The 21791-nt window shown below is 39.6% G+C and overlaps 2 protein-coding genes across 2 annotated transcripts; one reads left to right on the top strand and one right to left on the bottom strand.

The window, feature by feature from the left end:
• Window positions 1-990: 990 nt before the first annotated feature.
• Window positions 991-21599, bottom strand: LOC140239342 (uncharacterized). The gene is made up of 9 exons (XM_072319235.1): window positions 21526-21599; window positions 8496-8608; window positions 7000-7176; window positions 6098-6202; window positions 4754-4829; window positions 3582-3686; window positions 2851-3035; window positions 2247-2461; window positions 991-1599 (listed from the first exon to the last, which is right to left on the bottom strand). Exons 2-9 carry the CDS (start codon window positions 8587-8589, stop codon window positions 1228-1230), a joined length of 1329 nt encoding a protein of 442 aa, XP_072175336.1. The 5' UTR covers window positions 8590-8608; window positions 21526-21599; the 3' UTR covers window positions 991-1227.
• On the top strand, window positions 11690-14167 carry LOC140239239 (uncharacterized). Its single transcript, XM_072319148.1, has one exon. It carries the CDS (start codon window positions 11690-11692, stop codon window positions 14165-14167), a length of 2478 nt encoding a protein of 825 aa, XP_072175249.1.
• Window positions 21600-21791: the final 192 nt, after the last annotated feature.

Here is a 21791-nt window from a genome sequence, read left to right as displayed (position 1 = left end):
TCTATCCAGTTTTAGGACGAAACAAGGAAACATTCCAATTTGTTGAAGTACTGTTGTGACAGGTCAGAGGCACTATTAGATACACATCTACCATGAAAAAAGAGAGTTTTAAAGCACTAGAAAGAGCAGAATTCCCACAATAAAGATGGCTTCGAAAAGGTCTATACAAAAAGTAGCACCTTTGCATTACGTTTTTAAAACTTACATATAATCTAGACTTTAAATGCTCATGTCCTATCCTTAAATGAGTCATATTCATTCAAAACAATAGTTAAACAAATATATCAAGACAAAAATAATTTAATGAAAAATAACAAAATAAACATATAAATAATGACGATGAACAAATTTGATGAATGAATGAAAAGGTTGATCTACAAGAACCAGAAGATGGTCACTGATTAAGACAGAACAAAAGCGGGGTGCAAATGCAAGGACTGTATTTTAATATGTCTAACTCAAGAAATGTACTGTAAGGGCTACGGCTGACAACTCAAGTTCTAAACTTATAAATACAAGCACCAATTCCTTTGTTACCAGCCCAGAATAAAGTGGAGCTTTTCTTGCATTTTTCACATGGATAGCCTGGGTTTTGGCCATTACAAATATTACTGGGAAATTTACAAACATAGAAACTGTCCTCACCCCCCCCCAAAAAAAAAAAGAGAGAGAAAGAAAGCATACACAAAGAAAAATCAAAGCCTTTGCATTCAAACATTGTATGTGCATGCATGACCTAAGTCTGCATTCATTTGAGACACCTCACTTGCCTCTGTAATAAACAATAGCTGATTCAATTCTCTCTTCTCAAGAGACATGTTGGCACCGCAAAATATCATTAGTAGGAATACACTCCATATTCCCTGATATTCTGTTGGAATACTTTACGTAGCGTGACTGAATGACACTTTCACTTACTGTTATCCTTTCAAGAATGATATATTCGTCACCATGCATTATACTTGGCTTGCTTCACGCAAAGGGCATCAACGTCTTCAAGCCCTGCAAGACCAAGCTTTGAACTGTACTGCAAGGAGCGCAGCTCTTACAAGACCTTTGTATCAACGTCACAAGTAAATGTGTCCCCTTTCTTCATCGCAAGTTCACAGGCGTTACTGTTTTTTGGCCAATTCCGAGGGAGCAAATATGCTCATTTGTTTTGCTCACTGGAGGAGGGTATGAGTTCAGCAAGCGAACACAACGATCATCTCGCTACCACTCAAGTCATCATATCCTTGTCTCTCTCCCGTCCTTGGTGACAACACCCTGCTTCTGCTTGTGATGGAGTTGTTGCTGTTGCTGTTGTTGTTGTTGCTGTTGTAGATATTGCTGGTAGATGTGTTGCTGCAGGGCGAGTTGTTGTTGCTGCTGCTGCTGTTGCTGGTATTGCAGTGCTTGTGTCTGGTGAGACAGTGGCTGCTGCTGTTGCTGCGACGGATGTTGTTGCTGCAGCACACCATGTTGCGGCAACTGGCCCATCTGGCTCAGTGGCCTGGCTGGCTGCTGTGGTAGCTGCTGTTGGGGACGCTGGCCAACTGAGTGGCTCCTCACAGCGGGGGCATGGGTGTAGCCGTGTGGCTGATAACCCATATGCTGTTGCTGATTGGTGCAGACAAGTAAAAGAAATCACATTAACATATCAGCATGACCCAAGAAATGAAAATTGACAAATCGAGATACTCACCGTCCAATTTTGGCAAAGCAAGATATTGTATATGCCATATATGCCATATATTTAGTGAGTCTAAATTTTTGGGAATCGATTTTCCCAACGATTTTGTAAGTGGTTAAATTTGTAATCATGGAGTACTGTACTGCACTGAACAGAGAAATGTATATGTGTGCGTCACATTAATTTCCGGATCAGAGTGATTATTTTCAAGTGTCTTTAATTTCGTGAATAGCACTGGACACTCGAAATTGGCGAAAATAAAGACCTTGCAAAATATTTGGCATGTACAGTAGTCACTGTGTAATTTCGATTACTCAGTACAGCCCTGACTAATTTCAAAAGTCATCCACATTGTGCATGAGACACGAGACTTTTGCCAATAAGAGATTCAGATACACATGGAACTGCACCTTTCTAAAAAGACTGAAGAATATCTGGCTCTTGCCTTTCCGACACCATGGACAAATGTCCTCCGACCTATGCAAGGGCTGGCTGTAACCTATTCTCATCAATGAACACATAGATTCCTGCCAGAGTGGAGAATTGGCTACAGAGGGGCTCTCAGAAATCGTACCTGGTATTGCCGAACTAGCTTCCTCTCAATTTCCCGTATCAGCGACTGTCGATACGCCTCATAGTCCATGACCACTGACCGCAGGTCCTCCTTGTACAGTCTGGTCAGCATGGCCTGGAACGCGTCCAGCTCGGGCAGGCGGAACAGGTCCCACTTCAGCTTGTGATCGTGTTCGGACGACGCCTTGTAATAGACATCAAGCCACTTGGGTATTTCTACCCACAGCGAGATAGAGAAAAAGGTGGAGAGAAAATAAATACTTAATAATCCAAATGTCAGCTCCAATTTCTGTTCAGGACTCCTACAACATTTTGAAGATGAGGGGCTACATCCTCATAAACATGAAATTCTAATACTAATGTTGAGACCTGAAAGAAATTCCAGAACACTTTTTTGCAGTGTTCTGAATTATCAAGTATAAGCACCTGCATCATATTTTCTTAATTCCCGGTTTACCATTAATAGTGAGTGTATCGAAATTTTAAAACACACGTACAAGAAACACATCCCTATGATCACACAATCTTTAACAAACAAAAGCACAACAATGTCTAACATGTAGTTCAGTGACATGCGTCACGAAAAATCTCATTGTCCAACTCACCAGTATTGAGGTAAGGATTCGGTGGCACCCAGACGTTGTTGGCATGCCCATGCTGTCCGGGTGGACGGGGCGCTGAGTGCGTGTGGGTGGGGATCGGCAGGTTCTTGGGCAAGGGTGGAGTTGGGTCATAGCGCGGGATCTTGGGGGCATTCGGATGCCTGTACTGGGCCGTCTTGGTTCTGTGACTGTGTTTTCAGAGGGAAACAGCAAATTCAATTATTGTATTGATAGACCTAACACATCTTTCATATGAATAGAATGTACGTTCTTGACTGGGGTTCACATACTTTATATTAACTCACAATATACTTATACAGTTATATCTTGGGTTTGCTAACTTCATGGTGCAAAGGACAGCAAGGAATGCTTTTTGAGCTTCACACAGAAATATTGAAATAAGAGATGTATTTGAACACAATACTGACAGCCATTGTTGCACTATCTAACACACACAGACAGATATCGATATATGAAATTCTTTAAATTTTACAAAGTTTTAGTTGTGTTGTTATTCAAATCCTCATTCTAAACAGAATCTCCTTAAAAAAGGGAAAACAAATACAATGAAAAAGAAAACAGAAAAGCTAATGATAACCAACAGAGGATAATTCATTTTAAAATCTGGGACAATTTCTCGCTAGACATTTGTACACAAACAAAAGAAAAAAATTGGACTGTCAATGCCCTCCAGCACAGAACAAGCGTCCTCCAAATCTAGGACAATATCTCACTTGACATAGTAGATGCCATGTTCTCTTGATTCCACTTTCTCCCAACCAGGAGGAAGACCCTCCTTCTCCAGTGGATGGCTCCAGTGGGTGGTTTCTGTATTGTGACTGTGTTTTAAACACAACAGACAATCTTGTTACCTAACAATACAATGTGCCATTTATGTGTTCATCAAAGACTCTGAATAACAAGTGAACCTACAAATAGGATCTTCACATGCTATTATTGTCATGAAGTCATGACATAACAAAAATTATGAGAATTTCACACATATCAGTATATACTTATTAATTTCTGTGATCTTCTTAATTTGGTGCATCAAACAATATAAATACATATTGGAAAAAAAAAAAATCATTGTAAAGAAGTTTCTAGAATAACAGAGTTGAAATGGCATATCCCAATCATGACTGAAAGAATAACAAGTCCATTTAAAAGAAGATCTGATTACTCTTTTAAAGGCCAATTGCACTGTAAGCATAAGTAAATGTCTGTTGGTATGAGTTGATAAGTATATCAAATCAATCAATTAATATTAAATTGTATGATTCAAAATGCATCCTTTCTACTGCACCATATAATAATAACAACATGTGATAAACAATGACACTGATCTTTTTAGGGATTGAATGAAGTACCAGCAGGTGAAATCAAGAGCTGTCAGCATGCCCCTGAAGACGGGTAGTGAAAAGCTATGTTTATTGTTCTTCATGTAATCATTATTCTTGGCATGACAAAGGTGGTGATCCTTTGTGCCCTTGTGCCATGTAGAGTCCACACGGAACTTACATTTTCTTTCTTCCTTGTATTGGACTGTACCCTCTGAATACCATTCCTTCAATTCAAGTACCGTAGTACCATGACTGCCATAACTGCTGCCACATGGCTAAATATCAACAACAGCCATTACCTTTGATCCCACAGCACAAGTTACAGGACTTAATAAAGCGATCTGAAACATTTTTACACTTTTGCTTTTGTTGTACCATGCTGTCCATGAGAAGAGACTTTGTCCTTCCAGAGTTTTTCTTCACACATTGTCACATACCTGCTCTGCTTGCAAACACACAAACAAACAAACAAAGGTTAGAGCACAACCTACACCCTCTGATACCCTGTTACAGCCAATAACGTCAAAACTATGTGAGGATTTCTCAGGAGGTTGTTAACTCACTCGATATAATACTTGCGACCTCTCATCGTCCGGTCTACTGTCCAGCCAGGGGGAAGTGGCAGCTCCGGCATGTTACCTGAAAGTGGCAGATTAAAATCACGGTTGGTTGGCCAAGGTGAGGTAAAGAGTGCACAAAGATTAAGCTATTGTTGTTAACATTCGGTCAGCATAATGAATCCAGTCTACCAAACAAACAAAAAAATGTGAGACTTTTGGTCGCCAAAGTGATGTCTTCTTTCTTTGACTTGAGATGACCTTTACATGGAGAAGACCCAAGAGGAAAAAGAATGTGATTGCTTTTCAGAAATAACATTGGCAGCTCTCCATGCAGCAAGTTACACAAACACAGCCAAATCATTTTAATTCCCTATATGAAATGTGCAGAAAATGACTTTCCTTACAAGGTGTTAACCAAAATTTAAGGCATTTTTAAAACTCTGTTGATTGTATACAGAGCTATTCATGGTACAGCACCAGTGTACATACAGGAACTTGTAGAGTTAAAAACATCATTTCAAACATCTTATCACCTCCGGAGTTCATGGGATCACACATTATTGAAATATCCATCAGGGAAATCAAAAGTTACTCTCGGTGACAGGGCATTTTTGCATACTGCACCAAAACTATGGAATAATCTCCCTGTGTTTATAAGACAAGCAATTACAATTAATGAGTTTAAGGTCAGGTTAAAAAGTCATCTCTTGAAGTAATGTATTTTATGTTTGAATTCCTTGTATGTATGTTATTTTGTAATGCGCAGTAGAGTATTATTATTATAGTACCTGCGCAATATAAATGTCCTTTATTATTATTATTATCATTACCATTATTATCATTATTATTATTATTATTATTATTATTATTATTATTGTATTATTATTATTATTATTATTGTTATTACTATTATTATAATTATTATTATTACTATTACTATTATTATTATTATTACTACTATTATTATTATCATTATTATTATCATTATTATTATCATTATTATTATTATTATTATTATTATTATTATTATTATTATTATTATTATTATTATTATTATTATTATTATTATCATTATTATAATTATTATGGTATATATGTCATATGTAGTATTTGAAGGTGTAACGTGCATTGAAGGAGAATGCTAGGTACTTGGCACTGTTGTGTTACTGACCCGATACAAATTCTACTATGCATCATCAAAATTGAAATGCAAATTTTTGCAGCACAGACCTCAGAACTTCAAACATGCTTCAATCCCTGTTCTCCCGTATCCCATCCCTGCATCCAGTGGTCAACACTCTGATGGTACAAGTGTATGTCTTGACCATGACAGCTACCCTGACTCACCTATATGAGGATGTTTTTCTGCTTGCTGGTAGGCACTGACCGGCAGGACGGGAGACCCACTGTGTGGGTTTGTATGGCCACGTTCACTATAGCCACCGTGGTGGTCTACAGGGTAAAAGTGTCAAAATAGGCATTCATATAATAATGATGAGGATGATTATGATAGTGACCATACAAAACTTGCTGAGAAATAATGTCAATGATTTACTGGTAGCTTACATACCTTAAACTAAAAATTTATGTGCATGTGAAACTTATGTGAATTTATTCATGTGGAGCTAAAATTTGCAAAAGTAGATGCACATGAAAGTTTTTGTCTACACAATGCATTGATGCCAGTCGCAAATGCATGAAAGTTTCATGCTAAAAAAAAAAAAAAAAAAAAAAAAAAAAAAGGCTACTGGCTCCAACTGGCAAAAGTTTGATGGCAAGAATGTTTTGGGGATTACAGAATTCTGAAGACTGATGAAGCTGAAATACCAAAGTCAAATACACAGAACTGGACCTGAGGCTTTAATGTTGAATGTGAGTGAGAGCAAAATTCATCATCAAACCACAGCTTTATTAAAAAGGGTCCACACATCTTGGGGGAATTATTAAAAGCTATAATCAAATTTTGCAGCATTAAGTGAACACAGGGCATAATGTGATTAAATGGTGTAAAGAAGACCACATAGAGATTACAGGTTTTGTAATTTTACAGATCACAACATCTACAACGAATGCATTACTAGCATATCTATGCTAATTTTTTCTTCTTATCTTAACCTTTCCTTCCTAAACATTTGACACATTCATGTCTGTTTGCATGAAATTACACAGTATTTTTGTATAATACCTATAAGGGTTACCAGAAATTGATTTGTTTAACATCCTCAGAGTCATCAACATTACAATCTCACCTGTGGGAGCTTGCCCATTGTCCTTGTTAAAGTCTGGGAGGCCCAGCTGAGATAGGCCAGGCCTACGGCCTGGGGGCTGGCTGGGCATGGAAGGGTTGCCAATCCCTCCTTGACCACTCCCCGGCCCTCCTGGCCGCTTGGAAGACTGGGCACCACGGACCACTGGGTTCATATAACCTAAGAGCAAGTTGGCAAAGAATCTTCAAGCTTTACCTCGCGGTTTGGACGCTTAAATATTTTATTAACGTCTGTGATGATGAAACAGCAATGTTAATACTAATCCTGTGAATATCAACAATTCACCAGTTGCTACATTGATTTGTAAAAAGTCTGATGGTCATTCTCTGAAATAAATATACAACAAAACAAATACAAAAACATAAAATGTACAAACTATGATGATGGACAATTTTTTCACGAAGGTTAAATTACAGATTATGACTGTTCTTGGGAAATGTGTCATTTTTTTTAATACTGGATAATAATACAGATGATAACAATAATGAGATTAAGAGGATGATAATGTCACTAATAATGATGATAAAAGTAATAATAACAATGATGATAATAATATTGTAATTCATGGTAGTTTCCATATCATACTAAACTGTACATACACAAATGAAGGAAAACTTCTGTCCAAAATAGAAGTCCTTTTATTCCACCAAAGAATCTAACAACATACAATGTATCACATGAGAAGAGTAAATTCCTATTCTACAATATCAGAAGTATACTCATAAATGTGATTGAACAATGCAAATTTATACACACTTATAAAATGGAAAATCTCCAATGGCATAAGACATGCTTTCACATAATTACATAAAGTTGTGACATCATACCCACGACGAACACTGTCCTTTTATTCAACTCACAACACGTCTACAGAGCTGATGCCCTTCTGCCTCTCTAAATTGGCAACACAACATTCCAATACGTTCATGTCAGAGTCAAGCTCAACATCTGTTAGTATGAGTCAGAGACGAGCTCACTTGTGGGGTCTGGCCTCCCAAAGGTGCTTCAACAGTCTACCAACAGCTGCATGTATTGTATCTTGGAGACATGCGGTTATCTCTCATAAAATGTACTTGAGGCACATGTACACACAGTCTGCTTGAACTCATACAAGATAATGCTACCTTTGACTAAATGATAACCATTTGTTATGAAGACTATATTTTTACTCATTTTTTTGGGTGGGAGACAAAATATGTCATAACTAGCCATTCGGCCAGAAAGTGTTTTTCTGGTAAAGAACTTTGATTTTTGAGCCACCAGCCTCCCAAATTTTCTGGCTAGGTAAAATATTCAATTGCCATCAATTTATTGCTTTCTACAGTTACATGCATTTTGTTAAAATTGAAGAAACTTTTATAATATTGCATAAAATGTACAGGTATATAAAACTGCATATAAAGGCAGAACCAGAGTGTTACGAGCATAATTCCGAGCAACAAATGTTAGCAATATCACAATAAAGACAAGATAGTTACCCTGTATTCGTGGTGATGTATCCTTTTTGGTATACTTCCCAGCAATCCCCTCCGGTGGGAGAGGCTTGGAAGAGTCTTTCTTTCTGAGAAGCATTGTCTACATCGGTGACAGACTGTCATTAGAAAAGAGAAAAATATTTGACACATGATGAAAATCCATGACAGTACTGAATACACCAAATATTTAGTGAGGTTTTTATTTTAGCAAATTTTACAAGTCAGATGCTATTTGCCAATTTCAGAACACACAAAAATATTAAAGGGATAGTACAGTATTGGTGGAGATGAGAATTGGGCTTTTAACTTTTTGCGAGATACCAAGAAAACACTAATGATATAGTACAGAGCATACCATTTTAAGAGGAATTCAAAGTTTACTTGATGAAAATCAGGTTTGGAATGACTGAAACATCCAAAAACAAAGTAAAACAAAGCGATAGTAATAAAGTGTGGGTACTACACTTCACTAGAATCGCTCTTTTGGGGATATCTCAGCCATTTCAAAACCAATTTTCATCAAATAAATGTTGAATTCCTCATAGAATTACATGCTCTTTCATATTTTCTGAAGAGGTTTCTCATTATTTCACCAAAAAATGTTAGAAACCTAAAATTAGGTCTCAACCAAAACTGTACGATCCCTTTAACTCTGATCTCGACATGAATGTGACATGTATGACAATTCTCTGTTCAGTACTGTACTTCACAATCTTGAATTTAACCACTCTTCAAGTTGTTGGAAAGCCCCAATTCACACAAAAATTTAATACCGGTACTCGCTAAATATGTAGGCGTACGTTATACAGTAATTGGACCAGCTGAAACAAAGCATCAAAGGATCAATATGAATAGAGGCATTAGAAATCATCAGAATGACTTGAAAAAGTATCAACATTGATCAGTATAAACTTTTTTGACATTTGTTGCACTTTATGTAAAAAAACAAACAAAAACAACAAAAAACACCAAAAACAGAATATAACATTACAGATACAATGTGACAAAATTGTATACTGCATGTTCTTTTGTTGTTGTTGTTGTTTTTTTTTTCCTTCCTCTGTTGGTTGCCTGAACTCAAGCCTGAGAATGGCATATCTACAGCTGTAAGGAATTCCTTGAACTTTGAAAACTCTAGATACTTTGAAATTCTAACTGTCTTGCTATAGTGAGTTTTCTACTCCTTGAAAAGACAAGGCAGGTTTGCTGTCCTCTTGTTCAGGAATTGAAAATAATAATCATCATCAGTCATTACCAACATTATTCCCAGAAAATAGAAAAGAATCTGTGAAAACACCACCATTTTTCTTTTTTACAAGTGTTTAATACATGGCCATATTTTTTTTTTTTTTCAATTAAAAACTTGTTACTCTATTCGACACAAGTGCTGGTCCTTGGTTTAAGTGTTACATAACAATGAACACAAACCCCTGCTACACAAGTGAACTCCAAATGACATTGTCAGCCACTGGGCCATATAACCACAGACCATCAGTGTACCATGTCAGCACATACACAAGTTCGGGACGTCAACAACTGCGGAATGGCTGGAATGCCAATTACCCATTCGTGAGAGGTACAGAGGTTCATTGCTTTCTGCATGAGAAGCTCCAGAATTTCCAGTCTTTGCAATGTGTGCTCATGGCAATCCTCTGTCTGTCCATTCAAGCCACAGAGTACAGCCAATTCACGGCACAGTACACTCACACCTAAGCATATGACAGTGAAGAAGCCTTACATGCTTTCATATTACAGACAAGTGTACAATTGAAACATATTTCAGCTGTACATGTACATATGCCTAATGATGTAAACATTCATGTGCTGCAAGGTTCCTACGCTACCAGGACTCTGATATCCTTGTCTCCTACATTGTATATGCTGAATAGTGAAATCCAAAGAGAAGAGCAAAACCACTCAAGATACAATTTTACTCCAAACATGAGGGAAACAATGACATCATCCTTAAAAAAAATTCTAAACTACTCCCTCATTTTCATATCAGAGTTCACTTTTTTCCCAGTTTCTTGTGATCTAGAATCAGTGTTGTCAATCTACAAAAGATTGCTTGTCAATACTGTGCAAACACAGATTTCCCTGCCTGCAGTCAGCCAGCCATGCATCTAAATCAGAAATGGTCCACACAGGCCATTATAGACAGGCCTACTCTGTCACTGATGGACGAGTGTACAGACAATATGTGACCGAAGAGCTCGTCTAGGGCGTTGAGAGAATGTCTGAAAAGATTCTAGCTGTTGCACGGACTCACTCAGGTGGAACAGACCTCAACAGAACTGCTATTGTCAAAATTTAAGGCAGTCTTTGCCATGTTGACATGACTGAAGGGGTGTAGTTGCAGTTGTTTTAAACCCCTGTGTTTCCTTGAACCAGTCACATTTTGCAAAGATTTTTACATTGTTATGTTCATAGACACTCACGACAGTCTCACAAAATTGAACATGTGATAATATCATTGTCTACCTTGTATTCATGTCATATGACAAACAAAAAATGATGTCGCATGCAGTACAACTCAGAGCAAAAACCGCAATATGACAAACTGGAAGAGTCAATCCACTGTGATTTGCACAGGAATCTCATAAAACTGTACACTGTCGTACTGAGTTTTTGGATGTGGTTCCAGTACATCTTTGGAAGTGTCATCAGCCATAGAAACAAATATTTGCAGGGGCACATATGTATAACCAAAGGAATGTTATAAAAACTTTGCTTTGATATTCAGCAGGATATCACGTTAGAGAATGTACCATGTTGAAAAATATGGCACCATTGGTGTGATAAACTGATCTTATGTAAGTCTGAGGTTGAGACTACTGTACTATCATTTCTGCTCTTGCTCTCACCCTCTCTACTTCCAGCCCTGTTTTCTCTCCTCTCTGATAACAGTAACTCTCTGTTCTTCCGATGCCACCCTATCTATCATCTTTCTCTTATCTGCTGTAAGACGCCAGTGGTTAGACTGGATGCATTCCTTACTGACCACTGCTGACCACAACCCCTTCCGTTCCCATGGAACTCACTGTATAAAAGATGTACATAGACTGAAATAAAGTCAGTCCGGTAATTGCAGCCACTGAGTCAATGTCTACTTTCTTTTGCGTGCATATAACCTAGCTATATACATCACACATATACTAAGGTTATAATACTGGCGACGAGGATTAAACTTCTGTAAAATGGCTGGTCTGGTAGGAAATATCGAAGAATTCCGAGAGGGAATCGACTGGTGCCAATACATAGAGAGATTGGACCTGTATTTCAAAGCAAATGGGATTGAAGCAGAGGAGAAGAGGAAAGCTACATTGCTGACTGTCATCGGGCCGGCAGCTTACAGCCTTCTCCGCAGTCTCGTTTCTCCAGCCAAGCCAGCGGACAAGAAGTATGCTGAACTTGTCCAGGTAATGACGGAGCATTACACCCCAGCACCAAGTGAAATTGTTGAACGGTGCAAATTCAACAGCCGTTTCCGAAAAGACTCAGAAACAATCAGTGAATTCATAGCTGCACTAAAGTCAATGGCAGAGCACTGCAATTATGGTTCTACTCTAGGGGAGATGATTCGCGATCGATTAGTCTGCGGCATCAGACATGATCGGATCCAACGTATTCTTCTAGCTGAGAAGAAGCTTGATCTCGCCAAGGCCGTTGACATTGCGACAAGTGTGGAGATGGCAGAAAGAAATGTGTGTGATCTTCAATCAACACAGGCTCCACGCGGAAATGGTGCGACTAACAAAGTGTTCAAGCAGCAGGCAGGACACAAAAAGAACAAAACCGGAGCTCAACATCGCAACTCGTGCTATCGCTGTGGACAGGGGCACGAGAAGGGCAAGTGCAAAGCAGTCGACGCCACTTGCCATAATTGCGGAAAGCGTGGACACTTTGCAAAAGTCTGCCGGAGCAAGACTAATTCCGGGCAGAGGACGGAGGTCCAAATGCAGTTCCTAGCTGAGATTAGCGCGGAACAGTCGACACCACCCAGGGACAACATGGAGGAGCTAAAGTACTTCATGCACAAGGCGCAGGCATCGCCAAAAAAGGAGGCTCCGATGTTGCTCGAGTTGGGGATTTCCCATAATAACACTGTGATGGAGATCGATACAGGAGCTACCCTATCGATAGTGAGCGAGGCAACTTATCGGGCATGGAAACATCAACCCCAGCTGTCACAGTCTGATGTGGTGTTAAGAACTTACACAGGGGACAAAATACCGGTAGTGGGCGCATGCAAAGTGAATGTGGGGCATGATGCCCAGGTCCTGGAACTTCCCTTGCTAGTTGTTGAAGGTGATGGGCCGAATTTACTGGGGAGGAACTGGCTAGCACGGCTAAAGCTGGACCCTAGTATGCGCATCCCCAAACCAGCAGACTACGTGCTAGTTATGCAACACCTGGAGTCGACACCCGTCACACCGACATCGATCAGGCAGTGGACCGCGAAGGATCCAACTTTGTCGCGAGTGCGCGAATATGTTCTTCGTGGATGGCCGTTAAAGTGTGATGAGGAAATTTCGCCTTATTTCAGGAGGCGGGATGAGTTGTGTGTGTATGATGGCTGCATCATGTGGGGAGCACGTGTTGTGATACCTCCACAAGGGAGAAATCAGCTCACCGAGGAGCTGCATGAAGCTCACCCCGGGATCTCGCGAATGAAATCGCTCGCTCGCAGTTATTTCTGGTGGCCTGGGATGGATGGTGACTTGGAGAGCAAAGTGAAAAATTGCAAGGAGTGTCAGCAATCTCGTAAGTTGCCGCCAGCAGCACCACTTCATCCATGGGAGTGGCCACGAAAGCCATGGTCACGAATCCACTTGGATTATGCAGGGCCATTCATGGGCCGTATGTTTCTTGTGTTGGTAGATTCGCATTCGAAATGGATGGATATCTTTCCAGTCTACAAGGCAACCAGCTCAATCACAATTGAGAAGCTACGCGAAACCTTCGCGATACATGGCCTGCCAGAGCTCATTGTCACCGACAATGGAAGCGTGTTCACAAGCGACGAATTTCAGCAATTTCTACAGCTGAATGGAATCCGTCATGTTCGCACTGCACCTTTTCATCCATCATCAAATGGGCTGGCAGAGAGGGCAGTGCAGTCCTTCAAAGCTGCAATGAAACGCATGACCAACGGCACAATCGAAACGAAGTTGTCGCGATTTCTGATGGCATACCGCATCACACCTCACCCAACAACCGGGACCCCTCCTGCGCAACTTCTCTTCAATCGCATTCCCCGTTCGCGATTTGATTGTGTGAAACCCAACATGGAGGAGCGCGTTCAGCGAAAGCAGCATGATCAGAAACAGAAGCACGATCAGCGTGCTAAAGCTCGCGATTTTGGCATCGGAGATCGCGTGTACGTGAAAAACTTCGCCAGCGGTCCACAGTGGATGCCAGGCGAAGTCATTTCCATCGACGGCGTCCAATATACGCTGAGGCTGGCAGATGATCGCATCTGCAGGCGACACATCGAGCATGTCCGACGTCGCTATGACAACGACGATATGACCGCGGATGTGTTCCTTCCTCATCCACGTGGGGAGGGGAACAACAACGCACAACAAGACCATGATGACGAAGCACCAGCACTTCGCAGGTCTAACCGCCAGCGAAAATACCCCGAACGCTTTGGGGAGCCAATACCACATTGAGGAGGCAGTTGTAAATAACACTTGTAAAAATGCCGGACACTTTGGACAATTCAAGGTTGAAATTAAGTTCAAAGTTAAGAAAGCATGATTTTGTAACTCCTTGTTTCACAGCTGAACTCAAATGGACAGTTCATTTGGACATTATAATTTTGGTTTTCGTGTGTTGATACATTTGACGTGGTACACACACACAGTTATACCTCCCTGAATATAAGAAAGGTGACTTCAGAATATAACAAACTGCAAAATAAGTCGAACAGACCAATTGATTAGATAATGTATTATATATGGATATGTTGACATTTGGAAGCTTTGGGGATAATATTCAAATAAGATACTGATATTCAAAAGATTTTAAGATTTCATTTTTTGGGTTAAATAATGTTGTGTTGATTGATGAGAACCATTTTTGGAAAAACCAAAAACAATTCTAAGGGGGAGGAGTGTGATAAACTGATCTTATGTAAGTCTGAGGTTGAGACTACTGTACTATCATTTCTGCTCTTGCTCTCACCCTCTCTACTTCCAGCCCTGTTTTCTCTCCTCTCTGATAACAGTAACTCTCTGTTCTTCCGATGCCACCCTATCTATCATCTTTCTCTTATCTGCTGTAAGACGCCAGTGGTTAGACTGGATGCATTCCTTACTGACCACTGCTGACCACAACCCCTTCCGTTCCCATGGAACTCACTGTATAAAAGATGTACATAGACTGAAATAAAGTCAGTCCGGTAATTGCAGCCACTGAGTCAATGTCTACTTTCTTTTGCGTGCATATAACCTAGCTATATACATCACACATATACTAAGGTTATAATAATTGGTGATTTCAACAATGTTTGGAGAGTATTTGAAAGTCTCAATTTTCACACCAATAAATTATCAAGAGGAGAATCCTCAAAATCACAAATATATAGTGAACAGTATCACATATCTGTATGTGGAATAAGCATTACAACTGTGGATGGGAACTGTCAACAGCTAGTCATAATATGTCAATCTTTGAATAGCTGTAATTGCCCCGGGGGGGGGGGGGGGGGGGGGGGGGCTACTCACTGGTTAACCATTCATACTAACCCAATTTAAGATCAACTGCACGACTCTTCAGTTCTCCAGTGTGGTGATTTGAAGTGAAAGCCCCATTATACATATAAACAGAGGATAGAGCTCGAGAGTACCTCTCTAATACCCCTTTCAGGTAATCGTGGATGCGGATAATAGGAGCACTAAGTCGTAAAATTTCGATTACATGAACGGGAGAGGAGTAGAAAAGTGCGCATTATTTTGATGCTGCTATTATGCGCATAATTGCAGCATGAGGAGTAGATCGAGAATACATGAACGCGTTTTACGACTTATCCGCACTAACATTCCACAGTTCGGTCAAAGGTCACTCGATTTCCCGCACAACCGCTGATTGCTGAGCTTGAGCGCGCGAGAGGTGTGCATACACGTGAGGATATTCACCGGAAACATTACGTCATTATAGAGGCGTGCGCCGTAACCATGACAAATAACTCCGTCCTTCGCACCATTATATGAACGGGTGCTCGTAAAAGTAGTGCGCACTTCATGGGATATATGAACGCGATTTTGACTACTTCATCCGCATTATTTGGATGCGGATAATTGAACCGCGATTACCTGAAAGGGGTATTACACTTACTAAACAAAAAGAGAGAGAATTTCTTCTTTATCCTCTGTGTCATTGCCTGACTAATCTCTCACTCGTGTGATTATGCTTCAATAACTGCCTCTACTTGAAGTTTTCATGATTTTCAGCGAGAATTAAACTGACAGGAAAGGGCTAATACTATTCATGTCTTGGATTTTCCATTGATTGCAATATCTAAAACATGCAACTTGCTACTTTTGAGATGGTCTTTGCTATGGAATATTCAGTTGTATGATAAATATCCCTGACACAGCTTTAGAGCTAATATTCTCAAAAAGTTGAACAGATCTGCACAGTATCGCATTCTCCCATTACAAAAATATCACACTTCCTTAAACTATCAATTACCGATATATGAGAATGACACCTTTAATTCAAGAGTGTAATAGAAAACAGACATTACTGGTCAACACACCACGGTTACGAATGTTTACAGAGCATCATCTGTGCTTTATTTGGTGTTTCCTTTTTCCCCTTCTTTGTAGTTGGTTTTTTTTTCTGTATGTATTTTGGTGGCAAGGCATTTTTCACTGTGCCACGAACATCAGTCATTTAAATTGATGATTGAATTACAATTGTAAATGTGTTGTCAAGTGTAACAGCTGCTTTTCATTTTTTTTTAAATGCTCCTGTGTAGTTTAGATAGCAAACTTTGCTTCACACAAACTGGCTTGTTTGTTTTTAATGGTTACACAGACAAATTATGTCTTCCTGATCATTCAGACTAGCATCACTAAAACTGTCTTTATAGAAATGTTCTGAGGACTATAAACCCTTATACAGCTATCCGCATCATTAAAAGTGGGGAACAACAGTGAATTTGCCTTGGTTATTGCAATTGGTCTTTGGACTGTACATAAATCGCACACAAGCCTGTATATGAGCAGTCACAATTAGAGTAATTTGAATGTCATGCACAGTAGACTGGGATGCCCCAACCTCCACGCAATCACCATGTGCAGCAAGTACAACATGTACCAGGGCTATACAGTATATATATTTTCCATTTTATCCCTTTCCAACAAACAACTGGATTATTTCTAGACTTACATTACCTAGTGGAATTCATGCCCAGAAAGCAAACATTTCAACTGCATTTCTTTTCCTGACTAATTACATACCTCCGCCAAGGAAGGAGGAGGTTAAGTGATCATTGGCATTGGTTTGTCTGTTTGCAAAATAACTCAAAAATTTGTGTACGGATTTGAATAAAACTTGCAGGAGAAATTGATAATGACACAAGGAACAGATGATTAAATTTTGGTAATGACCCTGGAATTTTAATGGATTTTTGAAGGATTTTTAAAATCTTCTGGCATATAAGGTCAATGAACTTAGGAGTTCTCATTGTGTGTATTTGAAGTAAACATATACAGTTAAACTCGCCTAAGTCGACATCGCATATGTCGAATAATCGCGCAAGTCGATGATTTCAAAAAGTCCCGATTTTTCCCCATTGACTTACGTGTAATAATTCACTCACAAGTCAAATTTTGTAAGTCGAATACTCGCCTAAGTCGATGAAATTCCAAGAACACTTTCACGGAAAAACCATTAAATTCACTGTGCCTAAGTCGAATAAGATTTTATTGTGCAATAAATCACTGTCAAAATCATGAGACGCCAGTTTTTGTTTACATAAGAACTAGCCCGACCAGACAGGTGACAGAAAAAATGATCTAAAGTATCAAAATTCAAAGCGATCGCATGCGATTGTTGAACTCTCTTCGTGTTTGGAGGTCCGCTGGTACAGCACTGTCGCGCTATCATAGCGCTACGTACGTACGCACAGCGCGACTGGGCTGTGTATGATGGATGAAGCTGCTGAGTTTTCAAAGCGGAAAGTAGGGGGAAAGTAGCGGGCACAGGTAAATCAGAAGTACACCTCTACACGCATTTCAAGCCACGGTATGGTAAACTGGAATCAATCACTGCTCAAATATCGTTCATATTCACTTCCCCAAGGTTTAACGAGGGTGTAAAGTAATCCGACCTGTGCCAATGCTAATGTACTGTCCATGCAAAGTTAGCCGCGGCCCTGCCGGGCGACCCGTGCTGCGGCACACCTCTCCAGCTCTCGGCTCCAGAGTAGACAACATACAATGTACATGTACATTAGACATAATGTACGTATGGTGTGACTGTTGTTAAGTCGATTTTTTTTTTACTTACGCACAAGTCGAAACTCGCCTAAGTCGATGTGTTTTGCTCAGTCCCGAGAAGATCGACTTATGCGAGTTTAACTGTACATTATATGCGCACTAAAGTGAGTGCTCTGCTCGGGCAAGGCGCTGCGCAGCTGGAAGCTAATGATGTAAACAAAAGGCTTCTACATTTGGGAGATTGTGTGCCTGTATGGGTGGAAATGAGTTGCTGGCTTGGCGGAGGTCTGAGCTCTCCGAGTGCTTTTCTAGTTAAACAAACATATCACTGGATTTCCCTCATGGAATAGATGGCAACATTTCGACTAAATTTTGCTGACCTTCAACTTTGAACGTGTCACCGAATTCTATTAAATCACAATAACAAGACGAAAGAAAACAACTCATAATATATCACATTGGTAACTTGCTTCTTCAAGAAACATCTCCCTCCTTGAACAGCTACACTGTACAATTGTATACCAGAGGACAGAAAGTAATTTGATGGGATCATTTGAATACCCAAACGGTCTATCCAAAAATACAGATACCCACTCTACAATGTACTCTTATTTGTGCAATGGCCTTGGGAGGAAAAAATTACTATCTTGCAGCACTGACTCAAACAGTCAGTTGTTGTTTTCATCCTAACAGCAGCTACAAGTTATAAATTGAGCACGTCAACTACATCTGTACAAGTACAAGTGTGTGTAACAAGTTTCATCACAATTTCCAACAAATATATGTAATGCAATGTTTGTAGTTGCTGATTCAACAAAATTCCACAACTTGCAGAGAAATATTGTTGATATGTTCTAGTTTGCTTCACTTGTGTCGAAGGCAATTTTATTTAAATATGAATTTGTCTAATGACTGTATGACTCATTAAACACCACATGCTGCTAACGCCATAGTGTTATTAAAGAAATTTGCAATATACAAGTACAAATTGTAGATCACTTTGTAAAGTGACTTTCATGTACATAGTAATATTAGTGGACATTTAGCAAAGTCTTCAAGTCCATGGGAAGAGTATCAACCACTGTGACAGATACAGCAATTGCTAACTTTAGTGCAGCCAACAAAGTTTGATAACAATGATAATGTTACAAACTACGGTTTGTACATCTAAAGTCAGCTCACTGCAGAATCTAATGATCTTGGCTTTGTCCAATGGAAAATAATGAAAACAATACTACCCATATCATTTTTCATGTTGCACGGTACTGGGTGAAACACAGGCATACAACACAACCAATTGGATCAAATCCTAATCATATTCCTACACCCTAAGACTGGGGATTACCATGGATCAATCTCAGCAGGGATAGATGGAACTACTGCTTTAATCAATGCTTTTCACAATTGCATAGAGAGAAGATAAACATTCTGTAACACCAGCTTTCACTCTCCTGTTTATAAATGTCAATCTCATAGCAAGTATTTCAGCAAAGAAGCTCTGATACATTCATACAGTGTGTCAAAGCACAATAAAAAGACAGACTATAAACATCTCGCAAGATTTACTTAGAATCTCATCCAGACATCGCTGTACAGCATCATTGTCCAGGGATACAACATTTGTAGTGCTCCTACTGTGCAATCCGGATCTCGAAAATAACAATGCATTAAATGCCATTTGAAAGGTTCAAATACATATCTGTTTTTTCACCTTTCTAATCAATGGGTAGATTGTTCCAACTGACTTTGTATAAGGCAGATAGCTAGAAGGGTGTACTGGTACACTTGAGCTCTGCATCAAAGTGTAATAAATCTTGTTGTCATCTCCTTAATATCAGCATCACTTACAATCTGGTTTACATGGTTTCCTCCATGACATGTTGCTTGAGTTGGACTCCAAGGCAACAACAATGGTCAACATTACGGTTAAACTCCCAGTAGAAGATAGACTGTGAACAATTTGAGTTTCCTACTCCTTGTGGTGTATTTGACTTCACACTTCTCTGGATTGAAGTTCATTTCCCAGGGCAAAAATACTGCAAATTTGGAAAAGTATCTCATATACCGTAACTCTAAAGGCATTACAGGTAGTGGTTGTAAGTGTGTAGTTGAAATGTGCATGTATGTCAAAACCTATCCGGTGACAATTTGAAATGTTATGTACATCATGTTGATTAAAGGTGAGAGGTCAAATAAAGTCAGTCACATGTGTGACCTCACATGGAATGAGATTTTTCATGATCAAGACTGAACTTCAAATACAAACTCTGTGAATTCTTAAAAGCTAGAATGTTTTATGCTAGCAAGCATGCATTAGAGTTTTGTGAATAGGAAATGATCCACGAATAGTATGAATCTCTTACAGTGTACAGCTGTTTTTTAATGTACTGTATTACTTGATGTGTTGATACGTGTGTGACACTTGGGTGGTCACATGTCTGACATGATATTGACCACTTGCCCTTATGCACCTTTCTGTAGTATAAGCTGCATAAGCATGCACTTTTATATGTAAGTACAATTTATGGTGGAACATATACATTTTTATTAGCTTTGTAGATGTGTTGTGGTTTGGCAATGATGGTGAGGCCCCATTGGTCTGACGCTGTGCTTCCCACAGCGTCTGGTCAGGCTAGTTGGATAACACATACAATGCAATGTGAATGGCCATACATCTGTACAACTGTATACTCCATGCCCATGGCCATCACCACTGGCATTGGGCATGCCAAAACACACACACACACACACACACACACACACACAAATTCAATCATGTAGAGAGACACATTTATGAATTAGTTAATATATTAGATAAAAACAGACAGAGCTGACTGCACATCAACATATGACATCAATTTAGAACCTAAACAAAAAGGAAAAGGAGATATTATTTGCTCTAATTTCTAAATGCAAATAATGAAAAAGAAAAACAGATAGATATGGAGGTCGACAGATTACCAAGGTACATCTCTCTCACTCTCACTGGGCTTACAACGACAGGTCTAGGGCCTAGGGGTGTATCATCAATTTAGTCAGCGCTGACAATTTGTCAGTCTCTGACTCTGACAATTTCAATCAGCAAAATCCTTGGTTTTGATTGGCTGAGATGCTCTGGTCACTGACTGTTAGTGTTACTAGCTATGGTTATTGTCAGAGACTGACAACTTGTCAGCGCTGACTAACTTGATGAAACACCCCCCACATCAGCGATATCAAAACCTCCACCTTGACCCTAAATTTGTACCACCAGCAGCATGCAGCATCAGCAGTCGGTACGTACTACTGGGCCGGTGGTTTGCGAGCGCGAGCGAGCACGAGCCACCTCCCCTCCACCAATCAAGGCCTCATCGTTCCCGTTGCGCTGCGGCACCTTCACTGACACATGCCGATATACAGTATGCATGCGACAGCAGGCGCAGGCTAGGCACACACGCGAGACAGCTGGACTGTCACTGTTGAGTGCAGTCGCGAGAAGCAACTTCATATGCCATAAACTTGCGTTTTGGGACTGTATATTGAGGAATCAAATATCCATGCAATATTACGTCAAATCGACCGCTATGTATATGTTTACTTACGTTAGATCAATAACAGAATTCGATGTGATGGCCTCAATTTAGACGTCTCTTCGTACCCCAGCTTGTAAATAAATATCGTAAATGCACTCAACCGTGAAGTCAGTGGTTGAATTAAAACTAACAGAAAATATACTTTCAGTGGAATTTTTCACCTTTATTTTTCAAAATAAAAACATTTAGTTAATGTTTTTATTAATTTGCCAAAATCTAATGTATTTTTTATCATATTATTGATGATTATTTTTTACCTCTAAATAGTATTACTA

This window comes from Diadema setosum, chromosome 1, assembly GCF_964275005.1.
Source record: "Diadema setosum chromosome 1, eeDiaSeto1, whole genome shotgun sequence".
NCBI lineage: Eukaryota > Metazoa > Echinodermata > Echinoidea > Diadematoida > Diadematidae > Diadema > Diadema setosum.
Note: the sequence above shows the minus strand (reverse complement) of the source record. Positions and strands in the feature narration are given on the sequence as shown.